The sequence below is a fragment of the Oncorhynchus nerka genome, linkage group LG10, assembly GCF_034236695.1.
Source record: "Oncorhynchus nerka isolate Pitt River linkage group LG10, Oner_Uvic_2.0, whole genome shotgun sequence".
Classification (NCBI taxonomy): domain Eukaryota; kingdom Metazoa; phylum Chordata; class Actinopteri; order Salmoniformes; family Salmonidae; genus Oncorhynchus; species Oncorhynchus nerka.
Window position 1 is genome coordinate 63,624,198 of NC_088405.1, and position 22,724 is coordinate 63,646,921.

The 22,724-nt window shown below is 44.0% G+C and overlaps 1 protein-coding gene across 1 annotated transcript in view; it reads right to left on the minus strand.

Annotated features, from left to right (window-relative positions):
- LOC115135807 (glutamate receptor 3) overlaps positions 1 to 22,724 on the minus strand; it is a 127,131-nt gene that overhangs the window by 87,373 nt on the left and 17,034 nt on the right. Inside the window, exon 3 of the mRNA XM_065023671.1 lies at positions 4,660 to 4,899. Within this exon, the coding sequence (XP_064879743.1) occupies positions 4,660 to 4,899 (240 nt within the window). The remainder of the gene's footprint in view (positions 1 to 4,659; positions 4,900 to 22,724) is intronic.

Below are 22,724 nucleotides of genomic sequence, written 5' to 3' on the forward strand. Positions count from 1 at the left end.
ACCTTTCCTCCACCATAGCAGCCAACCAATTATCAGCTGGTACGGCCTGCCGCAGATACACAGACACTAAGAAACACTACCCCATGTTTATGTTTCTGACAGGCAAACCCCAATTTCAAAGCAATTGGCACTTTCTTAATATGGTTTAGGAAGGGATAGAACATCTGGAACACCATGAAGAAAGGATGTTAGCTACTACCATCTCAGTTAGGGTTGTGTGCTGTGGTGGTGAAGAGGGGAGATTTTAATAAATAAACCTATTCAATTATTTGAGAAAATATGTTAGAAGTGAGCAATCTTTTTTTCTAGTTGAACGTTGAACAAAATGGTTTGATGAGAACCATTGACAATCCTGTCAACGTGGGTGATGGATAAAGTACCCACCATACTGGAGTTAATGCAAGCCAGCAAGGAAACCTCTTGAATGCACTGTAAAAGCTGGCTCAATGTAGGCTTAAAAGCACTTTGAATGCACTCTATATAAACCAGTAAACAATCCCAATACAATTAATAGCCCTCCCCATCGCTATAAATCTAAAGTGGTATAGAATATGGTCTATTCTTTGAGAAAATACCTTGTGTTTTGATAAAGCTCAATGGTATTGGTGTTAGGAACCTCCCATGTGCCACAGAGGATAAAGACTACAACTAAGATCTCCTATAGCCAGAGGAAGAAATGGAAAATGTTTTACACTTTAGTTTTACACTATAGTGAATGGTAAATAGTGGTTAGAGCATTGGGCCAGTAACCGAAAGGTTGCTGGATTGAATCCCAGAGCTGACAAGATAAAAATCTGTTGTTCTGCCTCTGAACAAGGCAGTTAACCCACTGTTCCCTGGGCACTAAAGACGTGGATGTCGATTAAGACAGCTCCCCGACCCTCTCTGTTTTAGACGGGTTGGGTTAAATGCGGAAGACACATTTCAGTTGAAGGCATTCAGTTGTACAACTGACTAGGTATCCCCCCCTTTCCCCTAAATTATACACAGGAGAGAAATGCTGTGTAATTGTTAGCCTCAGCCTTTTCTCCTACCAGCAGTATCTAATTACAGCAACAACATGGTACTGTAAACAGAATACCTGTTCCTGTACAGTATGTGTCTCTCTACAGCCAGATTTACAGTACAGTAACCTGGTCCAGTACAGTATGTGTCTCTCTACAGCCAGATTTACAGTACAGTAACCTGGTCCAGTACAGTATGTGTCTCTCTACAGCCAGATTTACAGTACAGTAACCTGGTCCAATTTGTAAGTCGCTCTGGATAAGAGCGTCTGCTAAATGACTTAAATGTAAATGTAAATGTCCAGTACAGTATGTGTCTCTCTACAGCCAGATTTACAGTACAGTAACCTGGTCCAGTACAGTATGTGTCTCTCTACAGCCAGATTTACAGTACAGTAACCTGGTCCAGTACAGTATGTGTCTCTCTACAGCCAGATTTACAGTACAGTAGCCTGGTCCAGTACAGTATGTCTCTCTCTACAGCCAGCTTTACAGTACAGTAGCCTGGTCCAGTACAGTATGTGTCTCTCTACAGCCAGCTTTACAGTACAGTAGCCTGGTCCAGTACAGTATGTCTCTCTCTACAGCCAGCTTTACAGTACAGTAGCCTGGTCCAGTACAGTATGTCTCTCTCTACAGCCAGCTTTACAGTACAGTAGCCTGGTCCAGTACAGTATGTCTCTCTCTACAGCCAGCTTTACAGTACAGTAGCCTGGTCCAGTACAGTATGTCTCTCTCTAGAAGCCAGCTTTACAGTACAGTAACCTGGTCCAGTACAGTATGTCTCTCTCTACAGCCAGCTTTACAGTACAGTAGCCTGGTCCAGTACAGTATGTGTCTCTCTACAGCCAGCTTTACAGTACAGTAGCCTGGTCCAGTACAGTATGTCTCTTTCTACAGCCAGCTTTACAGTACAGTAGCCTGGTCCAGTACAGTGTGTCTCTCTCTACAGCCAGCTTTACAGTACAGTAGCCTGGTCCAGTACAGTATGTCTCTCTCTAAAGCCAGCTTTACAGTACAGTAGCCTGGTCCAGTACAGTATGTGTCTCTCTACAGCCAGCTTTACAGTACAGTAGCCTGGTCCAGTACAGTATGTCTCTCTCTACAGCCAGCTTTACAGTACAGTAGCCTGGTCCAGTACAGTATGTCTCTCTCTACAGCCAGCTTTACAGTACAGTAGCCTGGTCCAGTACATTATGTCTCTCTCTACAGCCAGCTTTACAGTACAGTAACCTGGTCCAGTACAGTATGTCTCTCTCTACAGCCAGCTTTACAGTACAGTAGCCTGGTCCAGTACAGTATGTCTCTCTCTACAGCCAGCTTTACAGTACAGTAACCTGGTCCAGTACAGTATGTCTCTCTCTACAGCCAGCTTTACAGTACAGTAGCATGGTCCAGTACAGTATGTGTCTCGCTACAGCCAGCTTTACAGTACAGTAGCCTGGTCCAGTACAGTATGTTTCTTTCTACAGCCAGCTTTACAGTACAGTAGCCTGGTCCAGTACAGTATGTGTCTCTCTACAGCCAGCTTTACAGTACAGTAGCCTGGTCCAGTACAGTATGTCTCTCTCTACAGCCAGCTTTACAGTACAGTAGCCTACAGCCAGTACAGTATGTCTCTCTCTACAGCCAGCTTTACAGTACAGTAGCCTGGTCCAGTACAGTATGTCTCTCTCTACAGCCAGCTTTACAGTACAGTAGCCTGGTCCAGTACAGTATGTGTCTCTCTACAGCCAGCTTTACAGTACAGTAGCCTGGTCCAGTACAGTATGTCTCTCTCTACAGCCAGCTTTACAGTACAGTAGCCTGGTCCAGTACAGTATGTCTCTCTCTACAGCCAGCTTTACAGTACAGTAGCCTGGTCCAGTACAGTATGTCTCTCTCTACAGCCAGCTTTACAGTACAGTAGCCTGGTCCAGTACAGTATGTCTCTCTCTACAGCCAGCTTTACAGTACAGTAACCTGGTCCAGTACAGTATGTCTCTCTCTACAGCCAGCTTTACAGTACAGTAGCCTGGTCCAGTACAGTATGTGTCTGGCTACAGCCAGCTTTACAGTACAGTAGCCTGGTCCAGTACAGTATGTTTCTTTCTACAGCCAGCTTTACAGTACAGTAGCCTGGTCCAGTACAGTATGTGTCTCTCTACAGCCAGCTTTACAGTACAGTAGCCTGGTCCAGTACAGTATGTCTCTCTCTACAGCCAGCTTTACAGTACAGTAGCCTGGTCCAGTACAGTATGTCTCTCTCTACAGCCAGCTTTACAGTACAGTAGCCTGGTCCAGTACAGTATGTCTCTCTCTACAGCCAGCTTTACAGTACAGTAGCCTGGTCCAGTACGGTATGTCTCTCTCTACAGCCAGCTTTACAGTACAGTAACCTGGTCCAGTACAGTATGTCTCTCTCTACAGCCAGCTTTACAGTACAGTAGCCTGGTCCAGTACAGTATGTCTCTCTCTACAGCCAGCTTTACAGTACAGTAGCCTGGTCCAGTACGGTATGTCTCTTTCTACAGCCAGCTTTACAGTACAGTAGCCTGGTCCAGTACGGTATGTCTCTCTCTACAGCCAGCTTTACAGTACAGTAACCTGGTCTAGTACGGTATGTCTCTCTCTACAGCCAGCTTTACAGTACAGTAACCTGGTCCAGTACGGTATGTCTCTCTCTACAGCCAGCTTTACAGTACAGTAACCTGGTCCAGTACGGTATGTCTCTCTCTACAGCCAGCTTTACAGTACAGTAACCTGGTCCAGTACAGTATGTCTCTCTCTACAGCCAGCTTTACAGTACAGTAGCCTGGTCCAGTACGGTATGTCTCTCTCTACAGCCAGCTTTACAGTACAGTAACCTGGTCCAGTACGGTATTTCTCTCTCTACAGCCAGCTTTACAGTACAGTAGCCTGGTCCAGTACAGTATGTCTCTCTCTACAGCCAGCTTTACAGTACAGTAGCCTGGTCCAGTACAGTATGTCTCTCTCTACAGCCAGCTTTACAGTACAGTAGCCTGATCCAGGACCAGGAATATCCCACCCTGACAGATTGGAGTGTCATTAGTGTTCTGTTTTAAGGCTGAACTCTCCAGATGTCGACCTTCACAGAGCAGGATGGAGACCTCTGCTAGCTCCCTCCATCAGCCTGTGGCTGCTGCTGGGGTACAGTGGAGAGGGAAGGGGGGCATGAAGGACGTGTAAAAGTCACATTGTGTTGTGGCTCCTTTATATAATCCAATTACAGTCTAAATTATATTCAGAGGATTAGAGGCTGGTAGCGTAATGACTCTGAGGGAGCTCCTACAGCACAGCAACAGTCACACAGACAGGAACGTCACCTGCCTTGGACTCATTTACTGAAGCAGCCAGGGGCCTGTTTAATGTGGAAGCCAAGGAAAAGCCTCCAGACACTAAAGCACTTTAGACATCATTACAGGCCCAGATTTAAAGCTTTTAGATCACTCTTAAAATGAGGACTGGGGATCAGAGGATTTCCACACTGAGGGGAAATAATTATATACTTCATGGCTTAATGTGAGGTGACATGGGTGGAGGAGAGAGGAGCTATGGCTTTACCAGAGAGCCTCTTTGTACAGTATAGTACAGTATCTCATGTGTGTTCCAATGCAATGAAGTCTGTCAGACTGTTAGCCAGGCTGTTTCTTACCCCTCTCAGTGTCATAGAGGTAGACAAACTTCTCCCACTTGTAGTGGGCCAGCAGGCTGAGGACAGCTCCCCGTAGAGGAGGCCTCATCTGGATGACAAACTGCACGTCGGCATCGGCGGGGAAGCTGGGTGTGATGAAGGAGGTGTGCAGAGCCCCACAGAACGAGGTCAGCGTGTTCATGGACTTCTGGTCGTAGAAGCCGAAGATGGCGTACACTCCTCTGGAGAACTGGGAGCAGACTGAACAAACAGACAGACAAACAGACAGACAAACAGACAGAACAGTCAGTTCTGGGTCGGAACATAGTCAACCTAGAAAGACAAACAGTCTGTTTGAGTAAGTTCAGGTGAGGGCCAGAACTCAGAACACAGTCAACCAAACAGGTTGGTTAGGATTAGGACACAGTCAATCAAGCCTCCAGGCAGACCACAAGCAGACAAATGAAGTAATCTCTTCCCACATTCAGACATCCAGGTGAGGGCCAGAACACAGTCAACTACACACACAGTCCAATAAGGCCATATCTCTCCCTGCAGTCATAGAACATAACACACAGCCTGACATGTATTTATTCATTTATTGACTGAGAACACATTCTCATTTACAGCAATGACCTGGGGAATAGTTACAGGGGAGAAGAGTGGGGATGAATGAGCCAATAAGAAGCTGTGGATGATTAGGTGGCCATGATGCTATGTGGGTTGGAAATTTAGCCAGGACACCGGGGTTAACACCCCTACTCTTACGATAAGTGTCATGGGATCTTTAGTGACCAGAGTCAAGACACCTGTTTAACGTCCCATCCGAAAGAAGGCACTCTACACAGGGTATTGTCCCCAATCACTGCCCTGGGGCATGGGGATATATTTTTGGGGGACCAGAGGAAAGAGTGCCTCCTCCAACATGATCAGATCTCAAAATAATAGCTACCAAGCAGAGAGAGAGAGAGAATGGATGAATCAGAATATTGTAGGATGTAGATGTGATGGTGGAGTAATAGAGAATTCAAGGGAGTTCATGTGTAGAAGATGAACTATTACTTGTAAGGTTGTGAAGAAGCATTCATCTATATAAATAGTAAAATAAATGGTGACTATTTGAATAAATGACAGCCGTGTGGGATGTGCGTTCCCATGGCAGTGCTCTCTGCCTCTCTGTGCCCTTCACTTCTCCTTGGACAATGTATCTGCTTGGTTAATCAACTAGAACTAATGGGGGAAATCAGTGCACTGGCCACTGCTCTTAATGGACAAATACCTCCTACCACCATGCAGGACGCAGGCAGGCGTTGTTGCAGCATAGGGCTGTGCTCGCTGGTCGCTGCAGTATAAATTGATTTATAAAAAGCTGCTATATAAGGCCATCTGTGGGGCTGATGAAAATTAGCTCTGGCTATAAACACATGTACAATGCACCGTGTACTTGGTCTAACAAGGTGTAGATATTAGATTTTTACACAACAAATAGGTGAACAAACCTCTCTTGTGAATGTACAAAAGTTTTTAAACAAGCTCCTATGTCCCTCCTTATCTCTGTCTCCTATAAATGTTTGTTTTAAGTGGAGTGGACATTTGTGAACCCTGAATAACAACTCTACTGATAACAACTCCACTGTCCCACACCATCTGGCTGATTCCTCAAGCTCTTTGCCCTCCGTGGACTGTGCTCCTCCTCTCCCCTCTTCACCTGACTGACTTCTTTATTAGAAAACGAAAATGTTGCTGAAAGTGTTCGGTTTTTTTTCACAGGGTGGTCTGCTCTTGTTTTCAGCATGCAAAATGAGAAAATGAAAGAAATAACCATTGAAAAGGTATGCAGTACTAGAGCTGATCGAATAAATAGGGGCCTAACCCTCAAATAAATCTCTTGGAAGCCTTGAAACACCACAGCATTGTTGCTGCATAAAACTAGAAAGACTGACCTTTGGAGTGGATTGGTAAAAAGAGAACAGTCTGGAGACACACCTGACTCATTTCGCGCTTCTGTGATCTTCCAGTATTATTTTCAAGTTCAAATGCTGCATGTTACACAACACTGGTTTAAAGGCATCTCAGCATCTTTCCTCCATCCAGCCAACCATTCACTACACATTTCTCTACCCATCTATCATGCTTCAATTCAACCACTTATCCATCCATCAATGAATCATCCCTCCCTCCATCCATCCGTTCATGGCCTTCCCCTTTGGTCTGTGCACACATCAGATGGATGTGTGTTTGTTCTGGGGCCAGGGGCAACACCAGCATAATGACTCTACTACAGCAGGTGTATGTCTGTGTGAAGGTAAAGCATTCCATCTGCTTGGAATAACTAGTGACAGATGAGGCTGAAACTACTGCACGTGGCAGGAATTGACATGAGGCTCTGTTGTGGCATTGTTTCATAGTCTAATCATATAATGTTTTTCTGCAGGCTTGAAGTACCTTTTTTAATTGAATGTGTTCTCCTCCCTCTGCCTTTGAAGAGGCTTAAGAGATAGGCATATAAGAAAATGTCAGAGTAGATTCCCATGCACTGCTAGTCCTCATATATAGTACCACAGCCTCTCTCAAAGCCAGCCCATGGCCTAAATAATAACAACCACACACTCCTTAGCTTACAAACCTGACATACCACAGACCTGATATATTGACTAACACACACATGCAACTGAGACACATTTATTTTTAAAGACAACCAATTCCATGTCTATGGATTTTGACTCAAGACAAAGACTGTTTTCTCCACTACATACCAAGGGAGCCAGGCTCTGGTGATAAAAAAATAGAATCCCTTCCAAGCCCTGGTTTTCAATGCACGGAAAATATTGGATTTGTAATTTTCCACAGCAAAGGGGAGGCTTTAACTCATGCTATCAATACACACTGTAGCATGGAACAGCCACATCATAATAATGCAGTGCTAGCATGTTTGCTGCACAAAACGATAATAGCTCCTGTTTCATCAAGGTTAAATATAGCCCCAATTCTCCTTCTGCACTAATGAGATCATACATCTGGCTCCGGGAGTGGACTAACTGCTGGTATAACAGCATCATCTGGGCTCCGGGAGTGGACTTACTGCTGGTATAACAGCATCATCTGGGCTCCGGGAGAGGACTTACTGCTGGTATAACAGCATCATCTGGGCTCCGGGAGTGGACTTACTGCTGGTATAACAGCATCATCTGGGCTCCGGGAGAGGACTTACTGCTGGTATAACAGCATCATCTGGGCTCCGGGAGTGGACTTACTGCTGGTATAACAGCATCATCTGGGCTCCGGGAGAGGACTTACTGCTGGTATAACAGCATCATCTGGGCTCCGGGAGTGGACTAACCTCTGGTATAACAGCATCATCTGGGCTCCGGGAGTGGACTAGCTGCTGGTATAACAGCATCATCTGGGCTCCGGGAGTGGACTAACTGCTGGTATAACAGCATAATCTGGGCTCCGGGAGTGGACTAGCTGCTGGTATAACAGCATCATCTGGGCTCCGGGAGTGGACTAGCTGCTGGTATAACAGCATAATCTGGGCTCCGGGAGTGGACTAGCTGCTGGTATAACAGCATCATCTGGGCTCCGGGAGTGGACTAACCTCTGGTATAACAGCATCATCTGGGCTCCGGGAGTGGACTAACCTCTGGTATAACAGCATCATCTGGGCTTCGGGAGTGGACTAGCTGCTGGTATAACAGCATCATCTGGGCTCCGGGAGTGGACTAGCTGCTGGTATAACAGCATCATCTGGGCTCCGGGAGTGGACTAACTGCTGGTATAACAGCATCATCTGGGCTCCAGGAGTGGACTAGCTGCTGGTATAACAGCATCATCTGGGCTCCGGGAGTGGACTAGCTGCTGGTTTAACAGCATCATCTGGGCTCCAGGAGTGGACTAGCTGCTGGTATAACAGCATCATCTGGGCTCCGGGAGTGGACTAGCTGCTGGTATAACAGCATCATCTGGGCTCGGGAGTGGACTAGCTGCTGGTATAACAGCATCCCTGTGATCATGGCCTGGTCTGGCAATGGGGATGCATAACACTTTCTTTATTACAGGAGTGAATCAAAGCCCCTGGTAACAGGCCCTGTTCTACTGTTCTAGGGTAATTCACAGCTCTGTTCTATATGCTAACTAGCCTGGTTGCCATCTCTGTTCAGCTATTACATTCCACTCCTTGCCACTCCTGTCATTAGACAAAGAGATTGGCCTTTCAGCATTATTCAAATATGACTATTCTATCATTAATGAGCTCAAGGAGATGGGAGGATTTGATCCTGATTCGATAACCCTCAATTCAACGTCTATTCCAAGTTGGTTCAATGTAATTTCATTGAAATGTGCCCAGTGGGAGCTATCATCCAATCACAATTTTATACCAATTAGACTGATAGGAAAACGTTCTAACTTAATTCATACATTTGATTGGAAACATTCTAACATTGGGCATTCTTTAATACATTTGATTGGAAACATTCTAACACTGGGCATTCTTTAATACATTTGATTGGAAACATTCTAACATTGGGCATTCTTTAATACATTTGATTGGAAACATTCTAACATTGGGCATTCTTTAATACATTTGATTGGAAACATTCTAACATTGGGCATTCTTTAATACATTTGATTGGAAACATTCTAACACTGGGCATTCTTTAATACATTTGATTGGAAACATTCTAACATTGAGCATTCTTTAATACATTTGATTGGAAACATTCTAACATTGGGCATTCTTTAATACATTTGATTGGAAACATTCTAACATTGGGCATTCTTTAATACATTTGATTGGAAACATTCTAACATTGGGCATTCTTTAATACATTTGATTGGAAACATTCTAACACTGGGCATTCTTTAATACATTTGATTGTAAAAACGTGGGGAGTACAGAAAATTCCCCTTAATTGCATTTTTACCACTAGCCACTGTGAGCACAACATCAATGCTGTAGCCTATTTTATATCCATCAAGCAAGAGCAAGGCAAGGTGCCTCTTTCCTCGAATATATCAATTTTTTTATTGATCAAGTGACCTATCTCTATTGCTACTTCTGGGACACGAATTGGGCTAGGATATTGGTTCAAGAGCTATAAGGGACTGAACGTCATGTGTAATAAGGGTTACATGGAGAAAATAGGACCTCTCTGAAATGAAAATGAATGGCCCTCTCTTCAGCCAAATATATTTTACTTAAACCCTCCCTGAACGCTTGAAAGAAAACAAGTGACCCTCCCCTATATCCCAAATAATAATTCAAACAAAGTGGATAGCACAGAACACCGTTTACCCTCATTTCATGGACAGACCAGAGCCTTAGATATGCAGTTCTAGAAACTCTTCTTTGTCCTGTCAGCATTACATGGCAATGTAGGAATTTCCATAGCGCACAGGGCTGTGGGCCAGAAGGTTGTGCAGGTTCACAGACCACCACGGACAAGAGTAGGGGTGGAAAGATCTCCTTTACAGTCAAAGCATTGCATGAATCTATCATCGTATTTACAGGTCCGAAAAAAAAAAGCCTTTTAGAAAATTTAAGGCAGTTCTACTTATTTTTTACATACTAGCAGAATCTTTTTTAATAGCACACATATTACCGGAATTACAGGCTAAGAATGGAAAGGGAGATAGGCCTGTGTTCATAGTACCATATTTGTCCAATGACAAATAAGTGTATCTTGTTTGCAATTAAACTGTCCCTGTTTTGAAATAATTAAATCTGAGACGAATCTGAGCATGGTACTTTTAAAAGTTAGGCCTACCTTCCATCCCAGACAGTAGGCCTACCTTCCATCCCAGACAGTAGGCCTACCTCCCATCCCAGACAGTAGGCCTCTGTTCCATCATAGACAGTAGGCCTACCTTCCATCCCAGACAGTAGGCCTCTGTTCCATCATAGACAGTAGGCCTACCTTCCAACCCAGACAGTAGGCCTACCTTCCATCCCAGACAGTAGGCCTACCTTCCATCCCAGACAGTAGGCCTACCTTCCATCCCAGACAGTAGGCCTCCGTTCCATCATAGACAGTAGGCCTACCTTCCATCCCAGACAGTAGGCCTACCTTCCATCCCAGACAGTAGGCCTACCTTCCATCCCAGACAGTAGGCCTCCGTTCCATCATAGACAGTAGGCCTACCTTCCAACCCAGACAGTAGGCCTACCTTCCATCCCAGACCGTATGCCTACCTTCCATCCCAGACAGTAGGCCTACCTTCCATCCCAGACAGTAGGCCTACCTTCCATCCCAGACAGTAGGCCTACCTCCCATCCCAGACAGTAGGCCTCCGTTCCATCATAGACAGTAGGCCTACCTTCCATCCCAGACAGTAGGCCTACCTTCCATCCCAGACAGTAGGCCTACCTTCCATCCCAGACAGTAGGCCTACCTTCCATCCCGGACAGTAGATCTACCTTCCATCCCAGACAGTAGGCCTACCTTCCATCCCAGACAGTAGGCCTACCTTCCATCCCAGACAGTAGGCCTCCGTTCCATCATAGACAGTAGGCCTACCTTCCAACCTAGACAGTAGGCCTACCTTCCATCCCAGACAGTAGGCCTACCTTCCATCCCAGACAGTAGGCCTCCGTTCCATCATAGACAGTAGGCCTACCTTCCATCCCAGACAGTAGGCCTACCTTCCATCCCAGACAGTAGGTCTACCTTCCATCCCAGACAGTAGGCCTCCGTTCCATCATAGACAGTAGGCCTACCTTCCATCCCAGACAGTAGGCCTACCTTCCATCCCAGACAGTAGGCCTACCTTTCATCCCAGACAGTAGGCCTACCTTCCATCCCAGACAGTAGGCCTACCTCCCATCCCAGACAGTAGGCCTCCGTTCCATCATAGACAGTAGGCCTACCTTCCATTCCAGACAGTAGGCCTACCTCCCATCCCAGACAGTAAGCCTACCTCCCATCCCTGATAGTAGGCCTACCTCCCATCCCAGACAGTAGGTCTACCTTCCATCCCAGACAGTAGGCCTACCTTCCATCCCAGACAGAAGGCCAACCTCCCATCCCAGACAGTGGGCCTACCTTCCATCCCAGACAGTAGGCCTACCTTCCATCCCAGACAGTAGGCCTACCTTCCATCCCAGACAGTAGGCCTACCTTCCATCCCAGACAGTAGGCCTACCTCCCATCCCAGACAGTAGGCCTACATTCCATCCCAGACAGTAGGCCTACCTTCCATCCCGGACAGTAGATCTACCTTCCATCCCAGACAGTAGGCCTACCAATGCAGAGAAATGAAAGCTTTAACTGCTGGCTACTCTTCTTCCATGGCTTAATCCAACAAGAGAAGGTCACACAGAAGTGTTGCCCTAAAAGCTGTCTGAGTTTAAACATATTCTATTGTACGGAAAAGCTTAATCAATTGATAGTGACAGAATTTGATTACTTCCCAAGCAAAGTCTTTTTTTTGTCTCCTGGCTATAGAAAGTCGTAGCTCAGCCTCAATGTCAAAGAAACAAAACAATGATATCCCCATATGCATCGGAGTCTTTTCTGGGTATTTTACAGCTTGTTTCTAGCATAAAGTATCGCGGACCAAAGCACTGTCATAGATCACTTTATATAATCGGATATTTTTTATTTTCTTCAAAATCTTGAGCTAACAATGGGTAGGCCTGTGCCTTTTGCCATTTTCTTAAATAGAAGGTAGGCCTATGGAATTCCCTCTCATAAGCCCTCAATTCGAGTTCTGGTTTTAACTTAACAGCCCTTCACTGACACGGAGGTGGGCAATTTAAAGAGAGCATGGTGGGTGGAGGAATTGGCCAACTAATCTATGTACAAGTGCCTTCAGAAGGTATTCATACCCTTCGACTTATTCCACATTGTGTTGTGTTACGGCCTGAATTCAAAATGGATTAGGTAGATGTTTTCCTATCTACACACAATACCTCATAATGACAAAGTGAAAACATGTTTTGATAAATGTTTGTAAATGTATTGAAATTTAAATGAATACATATCTAATTTACATAGGTATTCACACCCCTGAGTGAAATCACCTTTGGCAGTGATTATAGCTTTTAGTCTTTCTGGGTAATATTTTGCCAGTGCTTAGCTCCATTTCGTTCTTATTCTGAAAATCTCCCAGTCCTAACGATTACAAGCATACCCATAACATTTGAGTAATTTAGCAGACACTCTTATCCATACTTACAGTAGTGAGTGCATACATTTTCATACTTTTCTTTTTTTCATACTGGTCCCCATGGGAATCAAACCCACAATTCTGGCGTTGTAAACACCATGCTCTACCAACTGAGATACACAGGAACACATGATGCAGTCACCATTATGCTTGACAATATGCAAACTGGTACTCAGTAATGCGTTGTATTAGATTTACCCCAAGCATAACACTTTATATTCACGACAAAAAGTGAATGGCATTAAAAAAATTTTTTGCCGTATTACTGTCTTTTTGAAAACAGAATTCATGTTTTGGAATATTTTTTATTCTGTACAGGCTTCCTTCTTTTCACTCTGTCAATTAGGCTAGTATTGTGGAGTAACTACAATTTTGTTGATCCATCCCCAGTTGACCTCATGGTGAAATGTCCTTCCTCTCCGGCAACTGAGTTAGGAAGGACGCCTGTATATTTGTAGTGACTGGGTGTATTGATACACCATCCAAAGTGTAATTAATAACTTCACTATGCTCAAAGGGATATTCAATGTCTGCTTTTTTTATTTTTACCCATCTACCAATAGTGCCCTTCTTTGCGAACCATTGGAAAACATCCCTTGTCTTCGTGGTTAGATCTGTGTTTAGAAGTTCACCTTATAGATAATTGTATGTGTGGGGTACAGAGATGATGTAGTCATTCAAAACTCATGTTTAAACACTATTATTGCACACAGAGTCCATGCAACTTATTATGTGACTTGTTAAGCACATTTTTACTCCTGAACTTATTTAGGCTTGCCATAACAAAGGGGTTGAATACTTATTGACTCAAGACATTTCAGCATTTAATCTTTTATTAATTTGTAAAAACGTATTTTGAAAAACATAGTAACACTTTGACATGATGGGGTATTGCGTGTAGGCCAGTGACAAACAAAAACCCATGTAGGCTTTATGTGGAAAAAGTCAAGGGGTGTGAATACTTTTTGAAGGCACTGTACATAGCAGCCTAAAGCCTCATTTCGTCTGTCAAACAGATAAGCCTACCTTGTATTTCTTACATAGGAAGAAATAGGCTCCAACACAAACTCCTCTTGTTGTTAGCAAAGTCTAAGTAAAATGAAAACGGTTTAAATGAATTATGCCTACTGGAATTTGCCTACTTTCAGCACTATGAGCTGTCCATTTCCGTTTGATTGTACCACGGCTGCTGCTTCAAATTTCAATATCACAATGTAAATGACCAGAATCGACACACAATACCCCATAATGACAAAGCAAAAATAGTATTCTATACATTTGTGCAAATCTATTATAAGTAAAAAACTGAAATATCACATTTACAACGATTATGTAAATGTATATCCATCCTTAAGAGGAATAGAGAGAGGACGGAAGAGAGAGAAAGGCCAGTGGAGATGCCAGCGGACGCGGAGATGCATGAATTACGCAAGGGAACAGTGAAGACAGAGATGTGTAAATTGAAAAGTTCATTCATAGGCTGGGATATTAATCTTCCATTCGTATGCTAGCCTATATATTAGCCCCAGCCTACTACAGTGAATTCAGGCGACCAACACCTGTGCTATGGTATGACAAAAACAATATTTTTTTCAGACGCATGTTTTCTGCTAATGAATTGAAGTTCAACACAGCCAAATGTGTCAGCTTAATTAAATGCGCAATAAAAATGTATAGTGCTTAGGCATATTTAATGATACACTGGCTGTAGACAACAGATCGCAAGGCAGGCAATCCCCGATTCCTCACTGAATTCCTTTTTGGAAATGTCAAGTTCACTTTCTCATCCATAAACGCATATTAAGTGCACTGCCCAGAAGCCCACAGCAGCAGGATGGGGGGCCTTTTCATTAGGAGGAAAGTCTACCGTGGATCGCGAAAATAATTTCCACAATTTAAAAATTATGCTTATGGGGACACCTATACCTTTGGCAGCAAAGCACGAGTGATCAGTGTAGCCTTTTATAGTTTAGATGTGATGTTGAAATATCTTCACTCCTATAACAAAAAAACAGCATGCTTCCGTCATAGACTCAGTTGAATTAAATAAATTACAGAGGGCATGAAAATAATTACAGGGGGCAGTTTGGAAAAACGAATGTCCATCAGAAAGTATCCTAAAGTAGCCTGTCTGGACTCCATCTTAATAAGAGAGGAGGGACTAATATTATACCTGAAATTAGCGTAACAAAATTGTAAAAATGTCATGATGATTAGCAAATGCAAGGAATGACGACAGGTGCCAGTTTTGCGTTTCTTCCCTCTCATAATGGGAGAGAAACTGAAGCAAAAGTAGTGTAAGGTTCTGTATTTATTTTCTTAGTCAAACATGTGTTCTTGAACGTAGCCCTGTTTCTTTGTGTTCTTGAACGTAGCCCTGTCTTTAATTTTTGTTCATTGATTTCACCTGTGTTAGTTACTCACCTGGTCTCATCAGCTCCTTATTTAGTTCAGTTCATTCTGTTTGTGCCTTGGTGAGGTATTGTTTGTTTAGATTTTAAACTCAGCAACAACAAAAAAGAAATGTCCCCTTTTCAGGACCCTGTCTTCCAGAGATAATTTGTAAAAATGTAAATAACTTCACAGAACTTCATTGTAAAGGGTTTAAACACTGTTTCCCATGCTTGTTCAATAAACCATAAACAATTAATAAACATGCACCTGTGGAACGGTCGTTAAGACGCTAACAGCTTACAGACGGTAGGCAATTAAGGTCACAGTTATGAAAACTTAGGACACTAAAGAGGCCTTTTTACTGACTCTGAAAAACACCAAAAGAAAGATGCCCAGGGTCCCTGCTCATCTGTGTGAACATGCCTTAGACATGCTCAAGGAGGCATAAGGACTGCAGATGTGGCCAGGGAAATAAATTGCAATGTCCGTACTGTGAGATGCCTAAGACAGTGTTACAGGGAGACAGGATGGACAGCTGATCAATCTGCAGTGGCAGACCACGTGTAACAACACCTGCACAGGATTGGTACATCCGAACCTCACATCTGCAGGACAGGTACAGGATGGCAACAACAGCTGCCCGAGTTACACCAGGAATGCACAATCCCTCCATCAGTGCTCAGACTGTCCGCAATAGGCTGAGAGAGGCTGGACTGAGGGCTTGTAGACCTGTTGTAAGGCAGGTCCTCACCAGACATCACCGGCAGCAACATCGCCTATGGGCACAAACCCACCGTCGCTGGACCAGACAGGACTGGCAAAAAGTGCTCTTCACTGACGAGTTGCGGTTTTGTCTCACCAGGGGTGACGGTCGGATTCTCGTTTCTCGTTGAAGGAATGAGTGTTACACCGAGGCCTGTACTCTGGAGCGAGATCGATTTGGAGGTGGAGGGTCCATCATGGTCTGGGGCAATGTGTCACAGCATCATCGGATCGAGCTTGTTGTCATTGCACAGCGTTGATATTGCCTGCGTTACAGGGAAGACATCCTCCTCCCTCATGTGGTACCCTTCCTGCAGGCTCATCCTGACATGTCCCTCCAGCATGACAATGCCACCAGCCATACTGCTCGTTCTGTGTGTGATTTCCTGCAAGACAGGGATGTCAGTGTTCTGCCATGGTCAGTGAAGAGCCCGGATCTCAATCCCATTGAGCACGTCTGGGACCTGTTGGATCGGAGGGTAAGGATTAGGGCCATTCCCCCCAGAAATGTCCGGGAACTTGCAGGTGCCTTGGTGGAAGAGTGGGTTAACATCTCACAGCAATAACGGGCAAATATGGTGCAGTCTATGAGGAGGAGATGTACTGCAGTACTTAATGCAGCTGGTGGCCACACCAGATACTGACTTACTTTTGATTTTGACCCCCCTTGTTCAGGGACACATAATTCCATTTATGTTAGTCACATGTCTGTGGAACTTGTTCAGTTTGTCTCAGTTGTTAAATCTTATGTTCATACAAATATTTACACGTTAAGTTTGCACGTTTACTAAACCTTTTCCTAGCTCATTTGTGAGAACCAGTTATAGCCTTCAGTCCTAGTTTTGATTTACCTGCCTGTTTGCCTACCGGTGTTTGACCATTGCCTGCCTGTGAACACGATACCTGCCTTCTGCGAAGGCGAAATAAACATCTGCGCGTGAATCTACATATTTTTCTCCCCGAGTATTCATTACACGTAGCTAGATTGAATCTTGTAAGCTAATATTTTCCGTATCATTCTAGCCACTTTGAACAATATGCTCTTGCATTGACACTGACTTTCTGTTTTTACTCAATGACATTCAAATTAGCATTGAAAAAAGTCAATAATTTAAGTTTGTTCCGCCTGAGCGAGTCTGACCAAAAGTCAGAGACCACTATGATACAAATGCATTTGGATCGCGGGAACAGAGCAGAAATAGGCTTTTGTAGGCTACAGTCCAATCTATCTCTTCCAATGGCTCAACTACTATCCTTATACAAAGGTTATCCAATTTGAATTAACGCTTGGAGGTAAGGACGACAGCAGTGCTGTAGCCTACGGATGGATATCACAAATCTATATGTTTGTGTATTTTAACCCAATAATGGTTGAATTGAAGATGTTTAAGCTGCCTATCAATCATTGTTCTTGCGAACTGTGGGCAGCCAGTGAACAATGTGCATAGGGTCGATCCAAGCCTACGGAATAACAGTTTGAGGGAGTTCCTCCCTTCAACAATCCTCAGGAGTATTGTGCACCTTACTGTCAAAAACAAGTTTAATTTAAGAAGACCACAAGTGGGTTTTTTATTGCTCAATCTAATGTTCTGATAAATGTCCATATGCCTAACGAACACATGCTCAAATTTGCGACATTTTGATATCATAAACAGCTGCAAATTATCGAGATATCTATAGGCCTGTATCAAACTCAGCATAAAGGCTGATGCAAATAGCATTTTTCGGTATAGTGCTAAAAGCATGCCATTTCATGAGAGCTGCATTTTATTTTTCAACTCAAATCAATGAGCCCGATCAGTCCTCTATGGCAACAAAATCAGAAACAACAAGAGTAGGCTAATTAGTCATTCGTTTTGGGGTTATGCTCAGGTAAAACAATTTGGCTAATCTATAATTCCATATTTCCAAGTCCTATTCTTGAAGATCAATGGATATTACATTTATTGGAATGACTGGAAATGTGTCTGACTTTGGTTTTTAATGTAAAGACATAGCCCAATGGTATTATTATCTGTAGTAGAAAGAAATTGGTTAAAAGAAGCCTATATAACCAAACCGTAAAGTAAAATGCAACATCTATTCATGGCCAGCTAGGTAAACTAACATTGATTTATCCAGCAATATGTCATTCAATTGGTAATACTCATTTTTGTCTTCTTCTAATTCCTCTTAAGGAAAAGTAATCAAAAAGTTGTTACTGATTGTAACTGTAACAGATTACATTTAGAAAGTAAACTACCCAACCCTGGTTCTATTAACCCACAGCTCTATTCTACAGTCGCTCCTTGCTCTGTGCACCTCTGCTCAGAATAATAACACAGAGGTGTTAATCGCATGATTAACTCACAGTTAAAAATGAAGCATCATTTCTCTTCACTTTCTCTAAGTATTCTCTGACATTCTGTCTTCCTCCTCTCTTCTCTCTTCTAATTAGGCCCCTCACCTTCTGACGTGGCTGTCTGTCATTCATTACTGCTGACGTAGCTAGCACTGCCTCCCCCTTCTCTCTCTGTTGGTCCCCCTCTCTTGACAACTCATTAAACGTAATGGGTGGTTGCTGCGGTCCCAGTGACCCCAGCGTTATATCATGTTTCCCAGAAACCTGGGGATTTGCACATCAGAAGGTCTCCCCTACAGGCAGCTGTTGGATCTATTGTGAGTCTTACACACCACTCAGTGAGGTGAGGATTAAGCTGTATGAACGCTGTGCACCGCACCACACCACACCGCACCAACACAGTCCAGACAGCCTGCTTGCCTGCAAAGTGAATTCTTAAAGCGCTAGCTAGCTGCTATCGCTGAAGACGGGGTGAGGAGAGGCTAACAGAACAGAAGCAACAGGCTTTCTCTCCAGGTTGCTGCTGCTTTCCTTGCCCAGACAAGGTAACAAAAGAGGCATCAGTAAGGCAGTCAGAAAATCAATCACCCATCCATGTGACTGAGTAGAGTGGTAAGAGGGCATTACGGGCTAACTAAGGCAAACCAAGCTCCTTGACATTGCTGAGGCCAACCTCCTACACAGGTTATTATATCTCTGATGGAGTAAGGATGAGCGTAACCCACTCTTCCACCAAGGCACCTGCAAGTTCCCGGGCATTTCTGGGGGGGAATGGCCCTAGCCCTCACCCTCTGATCCAACAGGTCCCAGACGTGCTCAATGGGATTGAGATCCGGGCTCTTCACTGACTATGGCAGAACACTGACATCCCTGTCTTGCAGGAAATCACGCACAGAACGAGCAGTATGGCTGGTGGCATTGTCATGCTTGTTTAAAGGTCCTGGGGTCTGACGGCAGACAGACAGTGGATGGGGGCCTACTATGGACAACTGCATCACCCTCTGGGGCACTGGATGACTAGAAATGCTGTTGCCTGAGGGTGAGGTTATTAAGTTATACAGTTATTAGGTAATGCCTAAGACAAGTAACCTCTGTTGGTACTGGACTGGCTGTACTCTACTGTGGTGCTGGGAGCTAGCAGGGAGGAGAGTGTTGACTGCTGTCCAGGGCAACTTCCCCCTTCTTCAGAGAGGCATCCTGGGTGAGAGGCAGGTCAGGGGCCCAGGGAGAGGCTCTAAGCAGCCTGGGTATACCTGTACAAGGGCCACATGTTCTGGACATAATAGAGCAGAGCACACAACAGCTGCTGACACACGTGACGTGGGAGAGAACTTGGGAAGGTTGAACACACACACACAGCCCACACACACTCCAGACGGGAGATGACACACCTGCGCCGCTTCCACACACACACACACACACACACACACACACACACACACACACACACACACACACACACACACTACACACAATATTTGAAATTATATGAAATAACAACAAAAAAGATCCAAACATCTCCAAAATACAAATACTGTAGATGAAAGACATCATAATACTCTTATGGTATACTTATTGAGACAGAGAAACAACCGGCACATGTTCAAAGCCACAGCCTTACTAACTACTGGATGTGAAATTGTTTTGGAGGTGGAAAATACTGTTTTTATCCTACTGTAATGTGGGAAGCACTGTTAGACAGACAGCATAACCAATGGTACAATATGCTGCTGTTATGCTTCAAATGCATTTCACTGCTCTCAAGACTGTTCAAGCACACCTAAAGCATGCCTGTGGCCACAGCACCCCTGTGTTTCAAAATAAATACATACTTCCTTCTCTTATCTCAGAAGAGGGATATTTATTTTTCCTGGTTGTCCCATGAAAATAAATGTATTCCATGAGATTGATTCCAGATCGACTGTCTTTATATAATTTACTTGTATTTTATAGATTGCATGCATTAAACCAAATGAAATGGTGCCTAATCAGATCCATCTGTAATGCAATAATGAGCAGTGAGATAACATATAATGAGGGAATGTGAGTGTTTTTGAGGTTGTAACAGGCAGTAACTTCATATGGACCTGACATCTAATCTAGTTTTTTTTAAATGAATACATGAATCAAATCAAAAGCTCATTTTATTTGTCACATGCTTCGTAAACAACAGGTGTGGACTAACAGTGGAACAGTACTCGGCCCCCGTTTCCTGTATTCTACGATCAGCTACTTTGTCTTGGTGACATTGAGAGAAAGGTTGTTGTCCTGGCACTACACTGCCAGGTCTCTGACCTTCCTATAAGTTGTCTCATCATCGTCGGTGATCAGGCCTACCACCGCCGTTTCGTCAGCAAACTTAATGATGGTGTTGGAGTCGTGCACGGCCAGGGCTTGAACAGGGAGTACTAAGCACGCACTCCCCCCGTGTTGAGGGTCAGCGGGGCGGATGAGTTGTTGCCTACCCTCACCAGGCGGTCCCCCAGGAAGTCCAGGATCCAGGTGCAAAGGGAGATGTTCAGTTCCAGGGTCTTTAGCTTAGTGATGAGCTTGGAGGGCACTATGGTGTTGAATGCTGAGGTGTAGTCAATGAACATCATTCTCACATAGGTGTTCCTCTTGTCCAGATGGGAGAGGGCAGTGTGGAGTGCAATACAGATTGCGTCATCTGTGGATCTGTTTGGGCGGTATGCAAATTGGAGCGGGTACAGTGTGTCTGAGATGATGGTGTTGATGTGAGCCATGACCAGCCTTTCAAAGCATTTCATGGCTACAGATGTGAGTGCTACGGGCAGGGCATTTAGACAGGTTACCTTGGCGTTCTTGGGCACAGGGACTATACATGTACATATTACCTACATGTACATATTACCTCAATTTCCTCGACTAACCGGTGCCCCCGCACATTGACTCTGTACCGGTACCCCTGTACAGTATGTTGCCTCGCTATTGTTATTTTACTGCTGCTCTTTAATTATTTGTTACTTTTATTTTTTATTTATCTATTTTTTACTTAACACTTATTTTTCTTAAAACTGCATTGTTGGTTAAGGGCTTGTAAGTAATCATTTCACTGTAAGGTCTGGCGCATGTGACAAATACAATTTTGATTTGATATGTTGGTCTGCTTGAAACATGTAGGTATTACAGACTGGGTCAGGGAGAGGTTGAAAATGTGATAAAAAGTGTAAAAGGAACAGCCTTCCGTCTAATTCCCCAGGTCTATTGGCTGATATGGTTATTCATCAGATACAGCCGACAAGCACAGAGACATTTTATGACGCATTTTCTGTGCCTTGTGCTCATTCCACCCAGAGGCGAGTTGTCATCGCTAGTCCAATCTTATCATAGCCACAAATGACCAAAGTTATTATCAGGCTGAAAAAAGTCCCTGTGAATGCAAACAAAACGTGACATAGTACAGAAATAAAAAGAGGGTGCTTCTGCTTGTGTTATACCCATGATGTTAGAGCTGTGAACTAGCACTAGGGGAAACTGTACGTTAGCAAAACCGCTCCTCTGTTTATAATATAATTCAGTGAGTAGGCATTATGTATGCCTCAGGCACCAAAGTGAGATGTTGGTCGGGATACATCTTCCAACAGGTAAGTACATAACATGAAGTTGCACCAATGGTCTTCCTGTGTTTTCACTTCTGTCCTCAGAACACATTTGAGGTGGATTAGCGGTAGAGGCCTAATCTCAGGCCTACTGGCGTATGTATGCAGCCCACAAGTAAAACAAAATAATTAGGTGGAAATCAGCCTGAGTGAGCAACGGTCAGGCCCACTGACTATTATGGTCCTGTACGAGAGAATTATGCTTTAATATTCCAGCATGGAGGAACAGCAACACAGCTAACCCTCCACCCACACTGAACAACAGCCCCAGACTGTTTATGAAGAGCAGGGGAAGGAGAGGAGAACATGCTGGATACAGATGTCATGTTCTTTAAAGTCATTGCTTTCTTAAATGCTGCTAGCTTTGCATCAAAGCCCTTGATTGGAGAGTTGAAAGAAATCACAAGAGAGCCTCACAAGAGAAAGGTTGCACTCTGAGGATTTACAATGTGTTGTATGCTTTTTGTGAGGAAAGGGTTAGGGGATTCAATAATTACGCATGTGAAGCAGCACTGTAGCAGCACCACCACTGTTCAGACGATTGTAATGGGAGGAATTCCATCGTGACACCAGAGGGCTGTGCATCATCACCATGAAACCCAGTATGAAAAGTCTCCTTGGAATATTGCCTGCTAACCTCACAGGATCAACTACCTTCCCGAATCTCCTTCAAATCCACCAACACACTCTTCTATAGACAGACAGTATAAGAGTGAAACCCATAGTTCTACTGTATATAAAAGTTGATATGACACAAGTGCCAGCTTAGACAACTCATTTCAAGCAGATGCTTGTTCTGA